The sequence below is a fragment of the Hemitrygon akajei genome, chromosome 3 (assembly GCF_048418815.1).
Source record: "Hemitrygon akajei chromosome 3, sHemAka1.3, whole genome shotgun sequence".
Classification (NCBI taxonomy): domain Eukaryota; kingdom Metazoa; phylum Chordata; class Chondrichthyes; order Myliobatiformes; family Dasyatidae; genus Hemitrygon; species Hemitrygon akajei.
This window is the reverse complement of record NC_133126.1, coordinates 70,590,385-70,612,233: the sequence shown is the minus strand read 5'-3', so window position 1 is coordinate 70,612,233 and position 21,849 is coordinate 70,590,385. Positions and strand designations below refer to the sequence as shown.

The 21,849-nt window shown below is 38.8% G+C and overlaps 1 protein-coding gene across 2 annotated transcripts in view; it reads left to right on the top strand.

Annotated features, from left to right (window-relative positions):
* dph6 (diphthamine biosynthesis 6) overlaps positions 1-21,849 on the top strand; it is a 251,339-nt gene that overhangs the window by 116,902 nt on the left and 112,588 nt on the right. For both annotated transcript variants that reach the window (XM_073040097.1, XM_073040098.1), the window contains exons 9-12: positions 4,080-4,227; positions 5,152-5,184; positions 8,071-8,193; positions 8,810-8,939. In XM_073040097.1, coding sequence (XP_072896198.1) covers positions 4,080-4,227; positions 5,152-5,184; positions 8,071-8,193; positions 8,810-8,939 — 434 coding nt within the window. The remainder of the gene's footprint in view (positions 1-4,079; positions 4,228-5,151; positions 5,185-8,070; positions 8,194-8,809; positions 8,940-21,849) is intronic.

The following is a 21,849-nucleotide window of genomic DNA, read 5'->3' as shown; positions in this document are numbered from 1 at the left end:
ACTGTACTTCCTAAGAAGGTTGGCGTCATTCAATGTCTGTAGTGAGATGCTGAAGATGTTCTATAGGTCAGTTGTGGAGAGCGCCCTCTTCTTTGTCGTGGCGTGTTGGGGAGGCAGCATTAAGAAGAGGGACGCCTCACGTCTTAATAAGCTGGTAAGGAAGGCGGACTCTGTCATGGGCAAAGTACTGGAGAGTTTAACATCGGTAGCTGAGCGAAGGGCGCTGAGTAGGCTACGGTCAATTATGGATAACTCTGAACATCCTCTATATAGCACCATCCAGAGACAGAGAAGCAGTTTCAGCGACAGGTTACTATCGATGCAATGCTCCTCAGACAGGATGAAGAGGTCAATACTCCCCAATGCCATTAGGCTTTACAATTCTACCGCCAGGACTTAAGAACTTTTTAAAAGCTATTATTAATGCTTTTTGAGATAGTGATTTAGATGCATATCATATTTTTTACTGAGTTAAGTATTGTATGTAATTAGTTTTGCTACAACAAGTGTATGGGACATTGGAAAAAAGTTGAATTTCCCCATGGGGATGAATAAAGTATCTATCTATCTATCTATCTATTTAAGGCAGTTTCATCGATAAACACTGTAACACCATGTTCAAAAACAATACTCTGTGGTAGTTGCGCATCAATTCAGGTCCTGTTGGAAAAACTTGAGCATGAAATCTAAGCTGATTTACCTGTTTAGTGTTTGAGTAGACCTATTCTATTTCAGCCCACTTTGAATTGTGCCAGATAGACTCATAGGAAATTAAGTTAAGAAAAAGGTTTAACCAAAAGAAGAGCTTTTTATAGCAGTTAAAACATGTTTCCAAAAGTTTGTTAAAATATCAATTTTATATATCCTTGATACCCGATATGCTTACTGGCATATAGGGCAGCAGTGAAGGTCCTCCATCTCTGTCCATACTTGGCCATCTTCTCTATTGTGCCGAGGTGTGACTCAGGGTCCTCATTTATGCCACTATATTATGACGTCAAATTGTCTTTGGTCTCCTGTGTTACTTCCGCCCTTCAAGGATACATTGAATTGCTGCCCTGATGATGGAGTTCACCTCTCTTCTCATCATGTGCCCAATCCACCTCTAACACTTCCTCATGATGATTGTTGCCATGCCTTCTCGATGACACTGAAGGAGTAGGGCATGGTTGGAAGTCTTTCTTGGCCAGAAGATATGGAGGATCTTCTGGAGGCTTGTGGTGTGAAATGATGACAGCTTGGCAAGCAAGGTCGCTCTCTGTCATGTGCCAGCATTCTGATCCCCAGTATATATAGGCTGTAACAATGCATTTCTGCAGTTATTTGTGTTAGCTTGCTAATGTTGTACGTGGTTCCTACATTCCAAAAAAACAGTTTTGGTCTTGTCTTGGTCGTGTTGAGCGGCTTCCTTTATTGTGCTGGTAGCTTCCTGTTGGTTTTCACTACTGTTAGCCATACAAGTCCCAGGTGGAGACTCCGGAATGCCATCATGCACAGATGTTGAAGAATTCTTCATTGCTGTTCCCATAACAGTTTTGTTTGACTAGTCAGGGTTATTGCCCTGAGCTGAACCCCCAAATCCGGAGGACAGGTAGACCGCTCTTAATCTGGCCTCTAGCCTTTGACCATTATGGCATGGGTGACCCTATCAAAAACCGAAGGCCTGACTCCAGCCAGAATAGCTCTCTGAGTCATTGAGGCATACATGCCTCCAAACCACATCAAAGTTTTGGTTCTCTTGGTGGAATTGATTTATAAATACTTCTACATTTCTGGATGTAAACACATAATGATCATAACTTATCAAATTTTCCAGACTATCATATTGGAAACAAAATGTAACATTTGCAGAAGTTCGCATTTTTTAATGAAGTTTCAAAGCTTGATCAGGTGAATAATCATGGGGAGTTTCTTTCTGCTTATTTACATGGATTAGAGGAAACTAATCAAATTCAGATTTTTCTTTAAATGCAGGGATATTGGTAAATATATTTTTAAAAGTTTCAATTTCTTTCATTTGCAAACTGACTAGTGTACATTGTGTAACCACTGAATTGTTCTGTATGGATTTTTTTAGTCATATTAAAATTACCTTACTTTATAAACTTGACCCTTTTGGAAAACTTTAGCTGCTACTATTAATTAAATGTGTATGAGAGTAGAAGCAGAATGTTTCCAATCACCTGGATATTGGATTCCATTGAAGTCATTTGAACTGAATCTTTGAGTTTTGTCGAGTGGATGTTCAGCATGTGCAATCAAAGACTAACTTCTTGCTTTTTTGTGACAGCCCTGTTTTCCAGCAGAGTTGAAGTTGCCACTTTTGAATATATCAAAGGACATTTGATGCAAAATTTTAAATAAGTATGTCTTATACTATGCAAAGTTACACAGACCCATTGAATGTGTGGTCGTGTACAAATTAATTTGATCAAAAATAAGCAAATTAAGCACTTCTTTAAACTAGTTCAATTTTGAATGTGGTTGTTCCCAGATCTGTACTGGTGTTCAGCGTGAAAACTCTTAAATTCATAATGTAAGTAGTATAGTTGTTTACAGGGACGTGGTTTAGTGAGTGAATTTGAAAAGATTATGTTGAAATGTAATGGACATACAAGTTGTAATCCTAGGAGATTCAGGGCTGAATGTTGAAATAGTGAATCACAAAAGCAGCTGTGATTGCAGGTAGTACTTCTGGACACTAGTCCAGTGTTCTAGAGTTTGCACTGTCCTTGATTTGGATTTTATTGCATAGATTGTATCACATTTATACTGTAGGAGCATAGCATTGTTTGCCAGACCATAAATTAGCCAGTTTTATTTTGATGTAAATTAAAATGGGGCTGAATATGTAGTTAACCACCAGCTTTGTTGGTATACAGAATCTTATGGATGGTTTGAGGATCTGATTTGTTCATTTTGGTTTATTTATGCTAACCAAATAAGAACGTGATTAAAAAAAAATCTGTTGCTGAGGGGAAATTTAATAGAGATGAACACCAACTGTGACTTGACTGAAAATGAAGAATGGATTGCTGAAGAACCAGAAGTAAAGAATGGTTATGGTCTAGAAATCTCTTGGGTGGGTGGTGAATGCAGAGACAATCAAGGCTTTCAAGAAGAATTTGATGGCCTTTGTATAGTTTAGGACATACTTATTTAAATTTGCATTAAGTACACTTTGTTATAAAGGGAGGAGGAATAACGTAGGCAGATTGGTCTACAGGGAGCCACCATAGATTTTGTGGGCCAAATTACCCTCTGTAGTATAATGCTACTATGATTCAACACAATTTGGAATCTACACATCCCTTAATGTTCTGCATAATGCAATAGTAAAGCTATTCTTCAAACTTCTTGCATCTTAAATTGAGGCAATTATGTTTTTGGAATATCTTCTGTATCTAACACCACTAATGGAAATGCCATTTTATGTAAATAGTTAAACAGTGTCTTGATAGATAACACATACATCACAGCACAATTATTTAACTAAGAAGTTTTTCATTGTTGAGCAAAACTTAGAAATTTATGAAGAAGCATGACATTGTGGTACTTATGGCGGATAACAATTATAGTCAATACACTTATTTTAAGATCTTCGGGACACAGTATATTGAGTCAAAATGGCTGCAAATTCCAGAATTGGTACTCACGTTGAAACCAATAGTTCCATATGAACCCCTCCCCCACCTTTCCTCCACTACCACCACCAGGCAGAATCCAAATAGGACGGCACTCCTTTCTTGCATTTCTTGTGGATTGAATGCCTTGTAAGAAAAATTTGGACTTCCTTCCCACCCTTCTGGTATGTTTCTCCTATGAGCAGTTAATTGGATGATTACCATGCCTCCCCAGTAGTAACCTCCTGCTGCTTAATTTAAACACTGCAGCAGTGATTTCCTGAAGTTCACTGAAGACTAAGTGGCCTCTTAGTTATGTCCTGCCATTTCCATCAGCTCTGTCCTGTTTCTATCACTTTGGAAAGCCACAAAAGTGGCTTTGTTGTATTAGAGCTTTATGAATTTACATATTTTACATGAAGATGAAATTAATTTTTAACTGACCTTTTTTTAAAGCATGTACCTTCTCGCATAGTACTTGGAGCTCTGCAACCTTGTTCATCCTGCTTCAATCAGGAGATTAACATAGAAAATGACAATTACAGAGAGATATCAAAACCACAGGTCACCTGGCATCTCACCTCAAGTAATCCTTCTGACACTGGTAAGTTATTAACCAAAATAAAGTAATATACTTTAACTAATAATGGACAATCAATAGACAAGACACTTAAATGAAAACTTACTGTATTTAAAATCTAATAATATTTTTAATTCACTTGGGATCATAAAAGCTTACTGTTGTGAAGGAGCCTGTGCTATACCTTTGATAGAACTGTCTAAATCTGTTTCATACATCAAATTTTCCTTCATAACTTTACAGAATAATTCTCTTCAAATTTGTCAATTTGCCATTGGTAAATTCCTGTAAAATTATAGATAATGCATTCCTGACCTTAATTTCTCACTAATATCCTAATTTCCTGTCTAGTTCTTTGGCCAATTGTATTAGATTTGTGACTTCTGGTTGCCAATTCACTTGCCAGGGGAAATGGAAGAAATTTTTGTGAGTCTAAGGTTCTCAATTAAGCTTCTTCTTAACTCTGTCTGCTCAGAGATGATCAATTGCATTTTGTCTAATACATCTTCATAACTGAAGAACATCATTAACTTTGCAGCGCTGGAGAAGGCTATTTGATCCATTGTACTCTTGCTGGTTCTCAAAAAATCTATGCATTTATCCTGTCCCGTGTTCTTATCCCAGTAATAATTTTCTTTTTAAATGCTTATCCTTTTAGAAAATTGCCATTGAATTTCCTTCTAGGTTGTGCTTCAGATGTGAATGACCCACTGATAAAAAGGAAGCTTCCTATGTCACCTTTAGTTCCTTCAGCAGTCATTTTAAATCTGTGTCATTTAGTTCTGAACCTTCTATCACTGCAATCAATTTCTCCTTATTTATCCTGTCAAAGTGTTTTATAATGATTCAACATAAATCTCTTGCTGTTGTCCTCCTTGCTTCTGTTAAAAAAAAGCCAGGACTTTGTTTAAAATGCTTTTATAACAGCCTTCTCACGTTGTTTTGCAGCCTTGAAAGTTTCATCTACCCTCAGCCGACCAGGTTTGTTCCTTCACTCTCTTTAAAATTCTACCACCTATTTAATGTTGCCTCTCCTCATTTGTCCTTCAAACCGCATCCCTGGTGTCATCCTTGAAAATCTTGTCTGTACCTCTCCAGGGGGTTTCTCCAACCAGCCTAAAGTGCAGGTTCTCAAAATTTTACATGATACTACAGCTCATGTATAACTAGCCCCTTGCAGCATGTTAACATTACATGCTTGGTTTTGTGTTCATTGCTTTGATTTACAAAGCCAGGTGCCTTATGCATTTTTTAACTGTCATCTCAACTTGCCATAGCATCTTCAAAGATCTGCGAATACGCATCACTGGGTCCCTGTGCTCATGTAGCCTCTTCAAAATACTACTGTTTAGATTCTCCTGTACCTCTGTAAATTCCTCCCAAAGCAAATGACTTATTAAAAGGAAGTACAGCAGTAAAGATGCCTTGCTGAGATTGTACAGGGCTTTAGAGAGAGCTTTATAGGAGCAGTGATACAGCAATTCCATTACCAGACTACTGAACCAGAGGTAACAATACAGAAAATGGAATTCAAAATTTCACCATGGCAGTTGTACAATTTAAGTTCTTATTTGAGATTTTTAAAAGACTTGTGCTAAGCAGTGATGACCCCAGCTCTAGATTTCCACTTAGTCTATTGATGTCTTTCAGGAGATGAAATTTATCACCCTTATTTAGTCTTGCCTTTATGTGTCACCAGGCTCAGCAGTGTGGTTGATTTTTCAGTACTCTGTAGAACAGCTTAGCACACCATTCAGATGCCAAGGGCAGTTTGTCATGTTCAATATTTTACGCCAAGGTTGTGTTGTGGTTAGCGCGATGCTATTACAGCTTGGGGCTTTGGAGTTCAGAGTTCATTCCCTACATCCTCCCTGTGGAAAGTGTGGGTTTTTGCTAGGTGCTCCGATTTCTTCCCACAATCCAAAGATATACAGGTTAGTAGGTTAATTGGTAATTGTAAATTGTCCCATGAGTAGGCTAGGATTAAATCGAGGAGATGGGAGATGCTGGGGAGTGCAGCTCTAAGGGCTGACACACTGTATCTCCACACTGTATCTCCAAATAAATAGATAAATTTATTGACCTCTTTATCTAAAGAAGGATTTAGAACAAAAATGATTAGGATGCTGGGAGAGATATTAGCTGCTGTTCTACTCACTTTATACTTATGACTTGTGCCATATTTAAGTCTGCTGATGACACCTCTGGGGACGAATCAGCATATAGGAGTGAGATTGAAAATTTAGCTGAGTGGTGCCAGAACAACAACCTGCATGTGTGCCCTTAACTCCTGGTGGAGTCGTTGGGGCTCCGTCACACCGATCTTTTTGGTGATTGCTCGTCGTACAGCGTGTCTTGGGCATCTGAAACCTAGCGGGAGCCCATCCCTCTCCAGGTTTTTTTTTACGAGGTCGAGTTGCTCCAGGCATGGATGGAGAACATGCAAGGGAGCCGGCCAGATTCGAACTCGGGACCTCTCGCCCCAAAGTCCAGCACTGATGCCCCTACGCCACTACATCACTCAGTGTCAGCAAGACCAAAGGTAGAGGAAACTGGAAGTCCATGAGCCAATCCTCATCAGAGGATCAGAGGTGGAGAGGGTCAGCAACTTTTAATTCCTTGGTACTGTATTACATTTCAGAGGGTACAGGTAAAATATGGAAGACCATACATCAGTTATCTCATTGACGAGGGAACCTGGTTTTAGAGGCTAAACTCCTTGTATGGGGGTCAGATATTAAAGGTGAATATTTTTGCAACTGCATCCATTAAAGTAGCAGCATAATTTGTTAGGATGAAGTTGGAAAAATTAGTTGACCATATGTTTGCTGAGTTAAAGTGGAAACTATCAAACATCCTTCCAGAATTACCACAATATTGTATCAACGGGAATTGGTGACTGGCTTTGTCTCAGATAAATTTCAAACTCAGAATTGGCTTTTTAACTTTGAAGCATCTTCCAGTGATAGGGGATGTATTAATTGTTAAAGATATATACACTCTTCCGCTGAAATCCTGTTCCGAATTACAGTAGTTTATATTTAAGTCCTGACAGGTACGTTCATAACAGAGACATTCATCAAGGCTCTTAAATGTGCAAAGTTCTTAAACCACTGAGAAATAAATTGCATCAATAGAAATCCATTAAATAAATAGCAATAGGTAAAAGTGCAATTAGAGGTTTAAAGCTATCATTGTAATATAGATGCTATCTGCACAGAAATAAACTCTATTTCAGAATCTTGTGGCTGTCACTGATGAGGTGGTTCTGAGAAGACCTATATTTGGTTTCTGGTAGATGTCAAGTTATTTGATCTGAGAGGGTGAACAGTGGGTGTCCAATTATTCAAATTAGTTTGCAGAAAGGAAGAACAGCAGTCAGAATTCCTGGCAAGAGTAAGCACAGAATTGGACTAATGCTAGATGAGACTCTGCTGTTAACATTTACACTTTCATTGAGATGCTGTATTGCATACAAGTTAAATGATATTTCCATATGTGTTTAAGTAGTACAACCTAAAATCTCAGATAAGGAGGCTTTTCTGATGAGCTGTCTTAGTACAAGTACACCTTTGTTACAAAATGTAAGTCAAGTACCAGTAAAATCAGCAAATGCTTTGCAGCAACCTCACTGCACTTCTCCATTTAATCTTGCAGAATGATCAGTTGTGTGTGTGTGTGTGTGTGTGTGTGTGTGTGTTTGCACGCGTGTGTGTGCGTGTATATGCATGCACACCCATGTATAAGCAGTACAGACTCTTCAGCTGCACAATGAGGCCTTGCAGCATCCAAAATAATTTTCAATGAAGTCAATTATCATCCCTGCATTTGTTTTCTTCAGTTAATTTGTGATATATTTTCTTTCAGTAAAGTTAAATCATTGGTCTGGGAAAACAAAAAGATGCTACCATTGGATCAGTGGGCCAACTTTTCCCATGGAAGGAAAAAGCGTTAATGATGCATCAAGGGAGTTATTTTCATTGTTACAAGGTAGTTCCTTTATGATTTTATATTTTAACTATTAAAAGTTACATTAATCTGGTTTATTACAACTGTTTAAAAATTATTCAAATAATGCATTACATCTAACAGGATTATAGAGGCAGATTTGGAAATAGTCCACAACATTAGAACTATATCTTGCTAAGATCAAACATCCTATAATCAGTGGAAAAAAAACACCTACAACTGATTGTCCCCAAAGTAATGATGTATATGACTGATCTAGTGATACTGGAATATTTGAATTTGGCATAAGATACTGTATCACCTCTCTTTTGTTATGTTCTGTGGAATAACGATAATTATAATCACATTCTGGGAATTAGGGTAAAAATAGTGCTAACACTTCAAGACTTAACAAAATTGACATTTACAGCATAATGGCTTATATGAAATGAAGATATATATCAGCATAAATACATTCTACATTTGCAGTGGCATTCTCCAATAGTGGTATCTGTATTGCAGCATAAATGTTTAACAACATTGTTCCATCTTTACAGATAAGAAAAAAGAGACAAAATAAATGTTATGTGGGAAGTTCCTTCAGAATATATTAATGTAAATTTTTGACTTTATTGAAGTTTGTTTTGTTTTATTGTAGTGGAATTGAAAATGAAAGATTACACGTTATCAGATATTATTCTGCTTCACCTGTATATAAAGGACATAACGGATTTTGGCACCATAAACTCAGTGTATCAATGCTACTTCAACCTAAACCCACCTGCAAGGTAATGGAAATGCTGCATAAGACCATTTTGACTGATGAATTTTACTATTTCATGAACATGAATACTCTTAGATTGCAAAATATTAAGCAAGTTGAAAGGGACATAACAACATTGCATCTTTCTAAATCACCCTTAAATCTGACAATCATGCATTCATGTATACAATTACTAGGCTACTCCCTATAAAATAGGTAATAAATTAATTTACTCTGACATGTAACAACGTACAATGGGTTGTTTTCAGCATATTGAAAAACAGGTTCAATGTAACTAATCCTTTTACGATCAAAAGAGGAAAAATAAACAGAATTATGATGCAGAATGTTATTCTTGATCCTGTCTAAAACAAGACCACAGTATTTCAGGAAACAGTATTTATTCTGATAAAAAAGAGGCCATTCAGTCCCACAATTCTATACCAATCCCATCAGTTTCAGTCACTTTATTTTCCTATACCACGGCAGCTTATTCTTTATCATGCTTAGTCTCATTCACTTTTTTAAAATTATTGAATAGCTTATATTATATATGCCTTTACTGCTTTAAAGAAGTAGGGGAAGCAGAAATCTGCCCTTAACCCCCCTCCTCCTCAAATGAGTTTCCAAATTTCTAATGTCTGTCTGCTGCCAATTCAGAATTCCAGACATAGTCTGTGTAAAAGCTTGCTGTCAAAGGAACAGTAACAACAGATGTCTTGCTTATTATAGCTTTTGAAAAATAGATGTTAAGTTGATATTGCTGTCTTGATTTTCACCCAAAACATAGAAATGTTTCCTTCAATGAAAAAGTTTATGATTTCTCCCACTCCCAACATATTCCCAGCTCTTCAGAAGATACAGTCAGTATTATGCCACTTTTGCTGTACATTACGCTCAGGGTAAGTAACAAACCAGTGTAGCTCAGTATAAACTTGGCTCAGTCCCACTGGAAACAGAGAAAGCAGGTCAGGTATCTGAGGATGATACTGTTTTTCATTTCAAATCCGTACCATCTCAAAAGAGCATCCAAAAAAAAAGAGTAGAACATACCAGAATCACCGAAAAGACTTAAACTTTGAAATGTAATACTATCCTCTTTTGAACACTGGTAAAATATTTCCAGTCTGTACTCACTACAAGTCTAAACATAAAAAGCTTTTTGAAAGTGAGCTGAGGTGCAATAACCATTTCTTATTACTTAGAATGGAAATAATTCCAATTTTTTTTAAGATTTCATGGCTCAGTGAAGCAAGTTCAAGCATTGAGAAAATGATCCACCAAGGCATTAACAACAATGGCTTTGCTCATTTATTTTTCTATTTCCTTGGTTTTGTGAATACCTTTATAGTTAATGGGGAATAAAGTCTTAGATATAGAAAGTAAGCTTAGCCAGAATTAAAAAGGATAACATAAAGATTATGACCATAAGGTACAGAAGCAGAAATAGGCCAATTGGCCCTTTGAGTCTGCTCCACCATTTCAAAGGTACATTTAATGTCAGAGAAACATATACAATATACATCCTGAAATTCTTTTTCTTCACAACCATCCACAAAACAGAGGAGTGCCCCAAAGAATGTTAGAACCACAAAGCTTCCCTCAGCTCCCCACTCCCACATTTAAGAAGCAGCAAAGCAACAATTCCCCCTCCACATCAGCAAAAAAAAAGCACCCCCCCACCAAGCACTCAAGCGTGTAGCAAAGCATCAATAAAGACACAGACTTGCAGTACCTCAAAGGCTACTTGTTCACCTGGTATTCGATATAAGGGAAAAAGAGGTGTCTGCGTTTCACAGCAAGAGGAGAGACATAAACTGATTTACGATGTTAAAAGTCCGCTGTATTGCTTTTTCCAAGCTCTGTGCCCAAAGAACTGGGGTCTCTGGGCCAGAGATCTTCCATCTCTCACAAAGCACCGATTTCCTGCATGATTTTGAGATGTGACCTCGAGTCCGCCCGCCTCCAGAGCCACAAAATGCCAGAACTCTGGAGGCGAGCTATTCTTCTAGGCCACATCCTTGGTCTATCGGATAACGACCAGTTGTGAGAACATGAGAGCGGTCCCATTCCCGCAAAGAACTGAAGTCAGTGTGAAACTCCAAGTCAGGGTCTTCAAAAGAAAGGGAAAAATAGAGATATTAAGGATAGAAATAGAGCAAAGATTTCCAAAGATGCAAGCAAAAGAGTTGCCATTAGGCACCTTTGTCTCTCCTAAGCTCTGCCCTCATAGCTAATCCAATTCCCTCGCAGATCCAATCTCCTGCCTTCTTCCCATAACCCTTCATGGCTCTGACTAATCAAGAATTTATCAACCTTTGCATTAGGTATACCCTGTGATTTGGCTTCCATAACAGCCTGTGGCAACAAATTCCATAGATTGGCTAAAGAAATTCCTCCTCATTTCCATTCTAAGTGGACATCCCTCTATTCTGAGTCTGTGCCGTTTGGTCCTAAATTCCCCCACCATATAAAACATCCTCTCCACATCCACTCTATTTGAGGCTTTTCAACATTTGATAGATTTCAATGAGATCTCTCCTAATTCTTCAAAGTTACATTGGGTACAGGTCCAGAGCCATAAAACGTTGCTCATGTGATAAGCCAATCAATCCTGGAATCATTTTCGTGAACCTCCTTCAAACCCTCTCAAAAGTCAGCTCGTCCTTTCTTAGACAGGGACCCAAAATTGCTCATAATTCTCCATGTGAGGCCTTATAAAGCCTCAATCTTGGTTTTATATTCTAGTCCTCTCAAAATGAATGTTAACATTGTGTTTGCCTTCCTCACCACTGACTCAACTTGCAAAATAACCATTTGGGAATCCTGCACGAGGATTCCGCGGTCCCTTTGCACCTCAGGATTTTGAATTTTCTCTCCATTTAGAAAATAGTCTACCCTTTTATTCCTTCTGCCAAGGTGCATAACCGTACACTTCCCAACACTATTCCATCTGCCACACCTTTGCTAATACTCCTAAGCTGTCAAGTCCTTTTGTAGCCTCTGCTTCCTCAGAAATATTGCCTTTCCACCTATCTTCATATCATTGTCAAACTTGGCCAACAATTCCATCATCCTAATCATCGAAATATAATGTAAAAAGCATCAGTCCCAACACAGACCCCTGTGGAACACCACTCATCACTGGCAACTAACCAGAAAAGGCTCTTTATTCCTACTATTTGCCTCCTGCTAATCAGCCAATGCTCTAACAGTGCTTGTATCTTTCCTGTAATACCATGTGGTCTTAACTTGTTAAGCAGCTGCATGTGTAGCACTTTGTCAAAGCCTTCTGAAGATGCATGTACTCGACAACCACCAATTCTCGTTTATCTGTCCTGTTTGTTATTTCATAAAAGTGTTCCAAGAGATTTGTCAGGCACAATTTTTCCTCAACAAAACCATGCTGATTCAGTCTTTTTTATCATGTGCCTCTAAGAACCCTGAAACCACATCCTTAACAATCGAATCCAACATCTTCCAAGCCACTGAGGTCAGACTAACAGGCTTACAATTTCCTTTCTTCTGCCTCTCCCACTTCTTGAAGAGTGGAGACATTTAGAATTTAACAGTCCTCCAGAACAGTGCCAAAATCTGTTGACTCTTGAAAGATCATTGCTAACGTCCCAAAAATCTCTTCAGCCACCTCTTTCAGAACCATGGGATGTAGGCTATCTAGTCCAGGTGATTTAACTACTTTCAGACTTTTCAGTTTCCAAAGCACCATCTCCCTAGTAATGGCAACTTCACTCACTACTGCCCCCTGACACTCTCGAACTTGCAACATACTCCTAGTGTCATCCACAGTGAAGAATGATGCAAAATACTTTTTCAGTTCGTCAACCATTTCCTTATCCCTCATTACTACCCTTCCAGCATCATTTTCCATCGGTCTGATAACTATTCCGCATCTCTTTTATTCTTTATATATCTGAAGATACTTTGGGATCCTCTTTAATATTATTAGCTAGTTTACCTTTATATTTTATCTTTTCCCTCTTTATGCCTTTTTAGTTGCCTTCTGTTGTTTTGTAAAAGCTTTCCCGTCCTCTAACTTACCACCAATTTTGCTCTATATATGTGCCTTCTCTTTCACTTTTATATTAGCTTTGACTTCCCTTGTCAGTCACAGTTACATCATCCTGCCTTTAGAATACTACTTCTTTAGGATGTTTCTATCCTGTGCCTTCTGAATTCCCCTCAGAAGCTCCAGTCATTGCTGCTGTGCTGTCATCCCTGTTAGTGTCCTCAACCAATCGACTTTGACCAACTCCTCTCTCATGCCTCTGTAATTCCCGTTACTCCACGTAATACTGATACATCTAACTTTAGCTTCTCCTCAAATTGCAGGGTGAATTCTATCATACTATGATCACTTTTTCCTGAAGGGTTCCTTTATCTTAAGCTCTCTAAATCAATTCTGGTTAATAGCACAACACTCAATCCAGAATAGTTGATCACTTAGTGGACTCAACCACAAGCTCCTTTAAAAAGCTGTCTTGTAGACGTTCTATAAATCCCCCCTCTTGGGATCCAGCACCAACTTGATATTTCCAGTCTATGTACATATTATGCAAGACTTTTTTTTACCGTGCCATGGTCTGCTCTTTATCAGATTACAGTACTGCTTTGCACTGTTGGAACTATATGTTAAATTATGTGGTTTTTGTCAGTTAGTTTTTTATCAATTATGGTATTGTCTGCACTGTTGCAACTAAATGTTAACTATAACTATATGGTTTTGTGTAGGTTTTTGGTTTGTTGGGTTGTAGTGCTGGTCTCTTGACTTGGTGTGTCTGGGTAGTCTTGTTTTGTCTGATGGATTTGGAGTTCCTTTCCGGGGAACGTGCTAAGATGGTAGCGTGATATTGATACGTAGCAGCCTCTCTGAACTCTGGATTGGGGATTACCAAACATTATGTGGTTTTTCTTGTGTGGTCTGTTTTGTCATGTGCATTTTTTGTGATATCATTCCGGAGAACGTTGTCTCATTTTTTAACTGCATTGCATTTGTGGTTTCTAAATGACAATAAATTGAATCTGAATCTGAATATTGAAATCCCCATGACTATTGTAACATTGCCTTTTTGACATGCATTTTCCATCTCCCCTTGTAATTGTAGCCCACATCTTTGCTACTTTTCAGAGGTGTGTATATAACTCATAGCAGGGTGTTTTTGCCCTTGCAGTTTCTTAACTCTACCTATGATGATTCTATACCATCTGATCCTATGTTACCCCTTTGAACAATTTGATTTCATTTTCTTTTCCCAAGAGAGCCTCCCCACCCCCTCTGCCTACTTGCCTGTCCTTTCAATACAATGTGTATCTTTGGATGTTAAGCTCCCATCTATCATCTTTCAGCCACAATTCAGTGATGCCCACTACGTCAGCCATGCCAATCTCAAACTGTGCTATAGGTTCATCTACCTTCTTCTGTGTACTGCCTGCATTCAAATATAACACCTTAACTCCTGTATTCATCAACCTTTTTGATTTTGTCCCACTCTTATATTGCAACTCATCCAGTTGACTGCAATTTTGCATTATCATCAAACTGTCTTTGCCTGCAGTCACACTACATACTGCCTCTGTTTGTAAACCATCCTCAACCCTATCACTCTGGTTCCCATTCCCCTGTTAAATTAGTTTGAACACTCCTGAACAGCTCTAACAAAACCTGCCCACCAAGGTTTTGGTTCACTTCACTTTCAATGTAACCCGTCCCTTTTGTACAGGTCGTACCTTCCCAAGAAGAGAACCCAATGATCCAGAAATCTGAACCCCTGCCCCCTGCACCAGTTCCTCAGCCATGCATTTATCTGCAAAATGTTCCTATTCTTAACTTCACTGGTGCATAGCAGAGGCAGCATTCCAGAGATTTCTACTCTAGACGTTCTGCTTTTCAGCTTTCTAACTCCCTAAAATCTTTCTACATGATCTCCTCTCTTTATGTCATTGGTGCTCATATCTACCAAGACATCTAGCTGCTCCCCCTCCCCCTTTAGAATGCTGTAGACCCGATCCGAGACTCCCCGACCCTGGCACCTGGACATATCATCCGGGTGTCTCCATTGCGTCCACAGAATCTCATCTCTGTTCCTCTAACTGTGACATCTCCTCTCACTGCTGCAGTCCTCTTCTTCTCTATTCTCTTCTGAACCACAGCACCAGACTCAGTGTCAGAGAGCTGGTTGTTGTGGCTCTCCCCACTAGGAATAGTATCTGAAACAGTATACTAATTGTTGAGGGAACGTCCATGGGGGTACTCGGTACTGGCTGCCTATTTCCATTTCTTTTCCTGACTGTCACCCAATTACCTGTCTCCTGCAACCTAGGGATAACTATCACCCTGTAGCTCCTATCTCTCACTTCCTCAGTCTCCTTTATGAGCTGAATGTCATCAAGCTGCAGCTCCAGTTCCTTAACACATTCTCTGAGGAGCTGCAGTTCGATGCATGTGGTGCAGATGTGGTTATTCTGGAGGGCTGAGGTCTCCCAGAATTCCCACAAACAACACAGTACAGCCCCTGGAGTCATTCTCATTTCACTGACTGTGCTCTAACAGATGAGGAATGAAGAATAAAGAAGGCGAAGAAGAAACTTACCTCAGCCAAACCCGACTTTGCCTAAGCCTGACGAGTCAATGTCAAAGCATCCTCAATGGCCCACTCACACAATGCCTGATCTGCTTGTACCTACCTTATTTTTATTCACCCTTGCTAATGAATCCAGTTCACTGATGGGGTGCAGTTCAAACTCCGAAAACTGCCACGAAGTTTCATCTTCAATCTTTGTCCTATGTGAAGTCGCCTCTACTTCTCGTGCTCCTGTTCAGTGATTGGGCATAGTTTAAATAAAATCAGATTAAATGGCAAGTATAATTAGAGTTTAACTAATTTTGGGATTTAACTTCTTGTAGGAGGAAAGAAAGATTGGGAAATTTAGAATCTAAGGGAAATAAGTACAAACCCCATTTCCAGAAAAGTTGGGATATTTTCCAAAATGCAATAAAAACAAAAATCTCAGATATGTTAATTCATATGAACCCTTATTTAACTGACAAAAATACAAAGAAAAGATATTTAATAGTTTTACTGACCAACTTAATTGTAGTTTGTAAATATACAGAAATTTAGAATTTGATGGCTGCAACACACAACAGAAGTTGGGACAGAGTTAAAATAAGATTGAAAAGTGCACAGAATATTCAAGTAACACCGGTTTGGAAGACTCCACATTAAGCAGGCTAATTAGTAGCAGGTGAGGTATCATGACTAGGTATAAAAGTAGCGTCCATAAAAGGCTCAGTCTTTGCAAGCAAGGATGGCTCACCCCTTTGTGCCAAAATTCATGAGAGAATTGTTAGTCAGTTCCAAAGGAACATTTCTCAACACAAGATTGCAGAGAATTTAGGTCTTTCAACATCTACAGTACATAATATTGTGAAAAGATTCAGAGAATTCAGAGATATCTCAGTGCATAAAGGACAAGGTCGGAAACCACTGTTGAATGCACGTGATCTTCGAGCTCTCAGGCGGCACTGCCTAAGAAACCGTTATGCTACTGTGACAATTATAGCCACCCGGGTTCGGGAGTACTTCGGAAAACCATTGTCACTTAACACAGTCCGTCGCTGCATCCAGAAATGCAACTTGAAACTGTATTACACAAAGAGGAAGCCATACATCAACTCTATGCAGAAACACCGGCAAATTCTCTGGGCCCAAGCTCATCTCAGATGAACCAAAAGACTGTGGAACTGTGTGCTGTGGTCAGATGAGTCCACATTTCAGCTAGTTTTCAGAAAAAAAATGGGCGTCGAGTTCTCCGTGCCAAAGATGAAAATGACCATCCTGATTGTTATCAGCGAAAGGTGCAAAAGCCAGCATCTATGTTGGTATGGGGTTGCATCAGTGCCCATGGCATGGGCGAGTTGCATGTATGTGAAGGTACCATTGACTCTGTGGTATATATTAGGATTTTAGAGAGACATATGTTGCCATCAAGGCGATGTCTCTTCCCAGGACGTCCATGCTTATTTCAGCAGGACAATGCCAGACCACATTCTGCACAGGCTACAACAGCATGGCTTTGTAGACACAGAGTGTGTGTGCTTGACTGGCCTGCTGCCAGTCCAGATCTATCTCCTATTGAAAATGTATGGCGCATTATGAAGAGGAGAATCAGACGACGGAGACCACAGACTGTTGAGCAGCTGAAGTCTTATATCAAGCAAGAATGGACAAAATTTCCAATTGCAAATCTACTACAATTAGTATCCTCAGTTCCAAAACGATTAAAAAGTGTTATTAAAAAGAAAGGTGATATAACACAATGGTAAACTTGCCTCTGTCCCAACTTTTGTTGAGTGTGTTGCAGCCATCAAATTTTAAATTTGTGTATATTTACAAAATACAATTAAGTTGGTCAGTAAAACTATTGAAAATCTTTTCTTTGTACTTTTGTCAGTTAAATAAAGGTTTACGTGAATTAACATTTCAGATTTTTGTTTTTATTGCATTTTGGAAAATATCCCAACTTTTCTGGAAATGGGGTTTGTACTTACCATGCAACCTTTCAATGACTATTCTTTTGAATTATGTGAATATATAAGGAAGCTAAAGAATGAGGTTGAAAGCAACATGTCAGACCACATATGGAAATGAATGAAGAGTCAACATTTTGGACCAATTTCTTCTTCAGGACCGAGCCTCAGCCCAAACCGTCAACTGTTTGTTCATTTCCATGAACACTAACTGTCCTGCTGAGTTCCTCCAGCATTTTTGTGTGTGTGTTGCTTTGGATTTCCAGCATCTGCAGAATTTCTTGTGTTAATGAGTTTGAAATATTTAGAGTTTGAGGGAAGGATAGAAAGTTAAGTTAACTTTATGCTGTTATCAATACAATTTAGCAGTCAGAGGTTGAAATTATCCATTCTAGCAGAACTAGTATTGTGAAGTGAAGAGCTGGGAGTGTAGGGAGATTATGAACTTCTTTGACAAAGGAGTTTTTTTTATTCTTATTCAAGGATGGTAAAGATGACTAAATAGCTCTTTTTCCCCTTGAACTTTCCAATTAAGATGTCTCAGCTTTAAATACTACATCTGCTCTAGTCCAAACCACACATAGATGAATATATTCTTCACTTAGCTGTGATAAACTTGAAATACCTTTAATGAGTCCATGAATGACAGTAGGACAGATGTCCATCTGCACTCCTCCATATCCATATGAGCCCCGATAAGGAGGATCTTTCCTTTTTGCTGAGATTTACTGAGCTCCACTAGCGTGGTCAAGATAATGGCATTGCCTCCATTCTCACAAATGAAGAAGTTCAGCCTTTAAACTACCCCATAAGCTTTGACCCTAATGTGTCTCCTCATCCACAAAGGAATATTGGATCTTGTTGCAGGACTAACTATTCACAATGGTCTGAGTTAGACAATTATAATCATCCCCACACTTTGCAGAAAGAATCAATCTTTTTCCCTTGACTTTTACCAGAGGGACTGCAGGGTGTGTTGTCTTTATTTTTACTTTACAGTACTGTGCAAAAGTATTAGGCACATATATGTAGCTAGGGAGCTTACGACCTTTGCACAGTACTGTAGTAATGTTACGTATTGCACTATATTGCTACTATTGCAAAACAAAACAAGTTTCATGACATGAAACATGATTCTGATATGGGTCTTTATTGTGGACTGAGAGTGGTGAAGGGGCAGGGAGAGGCAAATCATGGTTGGGGGTGTGAGAAGCACCGGAGAGACATTCTATAATCAATAAACCAATTGTTTGGATTCAAATGACCTTGCCTGGTGTCTCAGGGCTGGGTGTGTCCGCACCCATGGCACTTCTCCACCCCTGATACTCTTTCTCTGCCACCTGTCCCACGCCTCTCCCATGTTGCTCACCCCTTGCCATTCCCAACATCATTTGCTTCTGCTAGATTTACAAACTCACTCTCCGCTCCACATTGACAAATACAGTACTGTGCAAAAGCCTTAGGCACCCTAGCTATACATACACATGCCTAAAACATTTGCACAGTACTGTAGCTCTATAATCCCATCAAGCTAACTGAACAAAGCCTTAATTCTGTAGTCCTTCTAGAGTGTAGTAAGAGATGGGCAATGTTGGGTCTCCTGTTGCATCTTTATAACACTCTATGTTACTGAATTGATTTTTACTTCTTTACAATGAATCTTAACTTAGGTGAAGAATGACATGCTGAGGACAATATTGTAGAAATCCACAGCAAATGAAATGTTATTAATCCTTGTACAGATGGCTACCTCCCCTCAGGTGCTATACTGTATTTAAATTCATGCTATTGAAATGGGTCACAGAGTTTTACTAAGTACTGTGAGATGATTAGACTCTGCTACAGTTTACGTCATCTTTTATTTTTTCTACCGAGAGTTTCCTTCACTTTCATAAGCTTTCTTATATTTAGCTTTACAGCGTTGGATAATATAACTCTTGATGAGAAATTTTAGGCAGTGCATTTTGAAAAGGTTCACTGTTAGCTGCTTGGAGAAAAGCATTTACTTCATGTTCTGCAAAGCACTCCGTGTGGTCTTATTTGTTGTTGACCATGAGGTGATAAAATTTTTATGTAGGCTCATGGATTTTTTTTCACTAATTTAGGTATTTCATTGACACGAGCAATTAAAATTTTATGCAATGAAAGCAATTGATCCTTTTAGCATGATGCAGGTCTCTGAAAGTATACATATAAAATGAACCATTGTTTTTAATGAATATGAATACTTTAGTTCCCAGTAACTTCATCAAACAATACAACAGTATATCATTAGATAGCCTGATGGGCAAAATGCCTAACAGAAGACAAAGGATGAAACATTTTTTTTGTTTCAAACATCAGACATGTGCATTTATGTGAGAGAGTGTTATTTAATCCGGGATCAATGCTGGCAAGTTGTTGCTTTTTTAAACTATAGATGTGTCTAGGCTCTTCGTGTCCATGTATGTGTGTGTATATATATTTTTTTCTCTCACTTCTTATAGGTGGTGGGTATGTGTATTTTCCCCTCAATCTTGGGTCCTCTACCAGAGGTCTGGGAGCTTGAACATTCGACACAGCATCGTTGCTGTTCCGTGTGGTCTTCTGGACTGAGATCTCAGATGTTGTTCCTGGAATTTGTTGGAGCCATTCTCCCAGTCCAGGTGTCACAGCTCCAAGTGCTCCTATCACCACTGGGATTACTCTGGCTTTAACCTTACACATCCTTTCTCTCTGCTCTTTCACGTCCTGGTATTTCTCCAGCTTCTCATTCTTTCTTCCCGATGTTACCGTCATTCAAGATTGCCACATCTATTACTATTATTTTCTTCTGTTCCATGTCCAGCATTACTATGTCTGGTTGGCTGGCCAGTACCTGCTTATCAGTCTGTATTTGGAAACCCCAGAGGATCTTAGCTCTGTTATTCTCCACTACCTTCTCAGGTGTTTCCCATGGAATGCTCAAATTTATAAACAGAGGCCCAGAGTTCAAAGATGAGGAAGCTGTGTTGGACCTGTATAAATTATTGGTTAGGCCACAGTGGAAAAATAGTACCTAGACCTTTGGGAAGAATGAGGAAGTCAGAGGCAAGGTACAGAAATAAATAGTAAGACAGATTCAGAAATGGAGGATTTAAGCCGTTAATGGCTCAACTGCAGAAGGTGAAATTTAACTTGACTCAACAAAGAAGAAAAGAGGTTTCATAGAGATATGAATTCATTGTTGGGTTAGTTGGAGGGAGGCTATTCCCATTTGTGATAACTGGGGACACACTGAAGTTTTGGGTGACAAAAGGAAAAAGAGGGATGTTTGTAAAAACTCTTTTGTGCGGGAAGTAATGATAACATGGTCCTCACAGCTTGTACACGTGGTGGAAGAAGAGATCAAGTTAAAAAATTGGATCAACACTTGGAAAGAAAATAAATTGGAAGGCTCTGGAGAAAGAGTGAAAGAATCAGACTGCTATTATAGACACTGTCACAAATTCCAAGGTTTCCTTATGTACTATAACAATCTATGATACATTATCAATTTAAAAGACTTACAGATGAAATTAAAATGTGTATTCTGTACAATCATGCATTAATTCCTGATGCACTGTTAATATTGACTCTCAACTACAAAGCAAAGAGGGAAAGGGATCCTTTCTGGAAAATGTCTTAAAATAAGAGGACTATGATAGCGTGTGTAATATAAGACCATAAGAATTAGGCCATTTGGCGCATTGAGTCACCTCTGCTTTATGTATAGCCAATGACTTGGTATCCACAGCTGCCTGTGGCAACAAATTCCACAGATTCACCACTCTCTAGCTGAAGAAATTTCTCCTCTTCTCCATTCTAAATGGACTTCCCTTTATTCTGAGGCTGTAGCCTCAGGTCTTAGACTCACCCAACATAACAAACATCATCTCCTCATCCACTGTATCGAGGCCTTTCAACATTTGAAAGGTTTCTTTGAGATCTCCCCTCATTCTTCTGAATTCCAGTGAGTAGGCCCAGAATTATCAAATGCTCCTCATATGATAAGCCTTTCAATCCTGAAATGATTTTAATGAACCTCCTTTGAACCCTCTGCAACGTCAGCACATCCTTTCTTAGATAAGGGGCTCAAAACTGCTCACAATACTCTGATTGAGGCTTCACCAGTGCTTTATAAATCCTCAACATTACATCCTTGCTAACATCACATTTGCCTTCCTCAGCCCCAACTCAACCTGCAAATTAACCTTTGTGGAATCCTGCATAACGACTCTCAAGTTCTTTTGCACCTCAAATTTTTGAATTTTCTTTCCGTTTAGAAAATAGTCTGTGTTTTTATTTCTTATACCAAGGTACATGACCATACACTTCCTGACACTGTATTCCCAACACAGTATTTTGGAACTATTGAAAGTTCAAACAG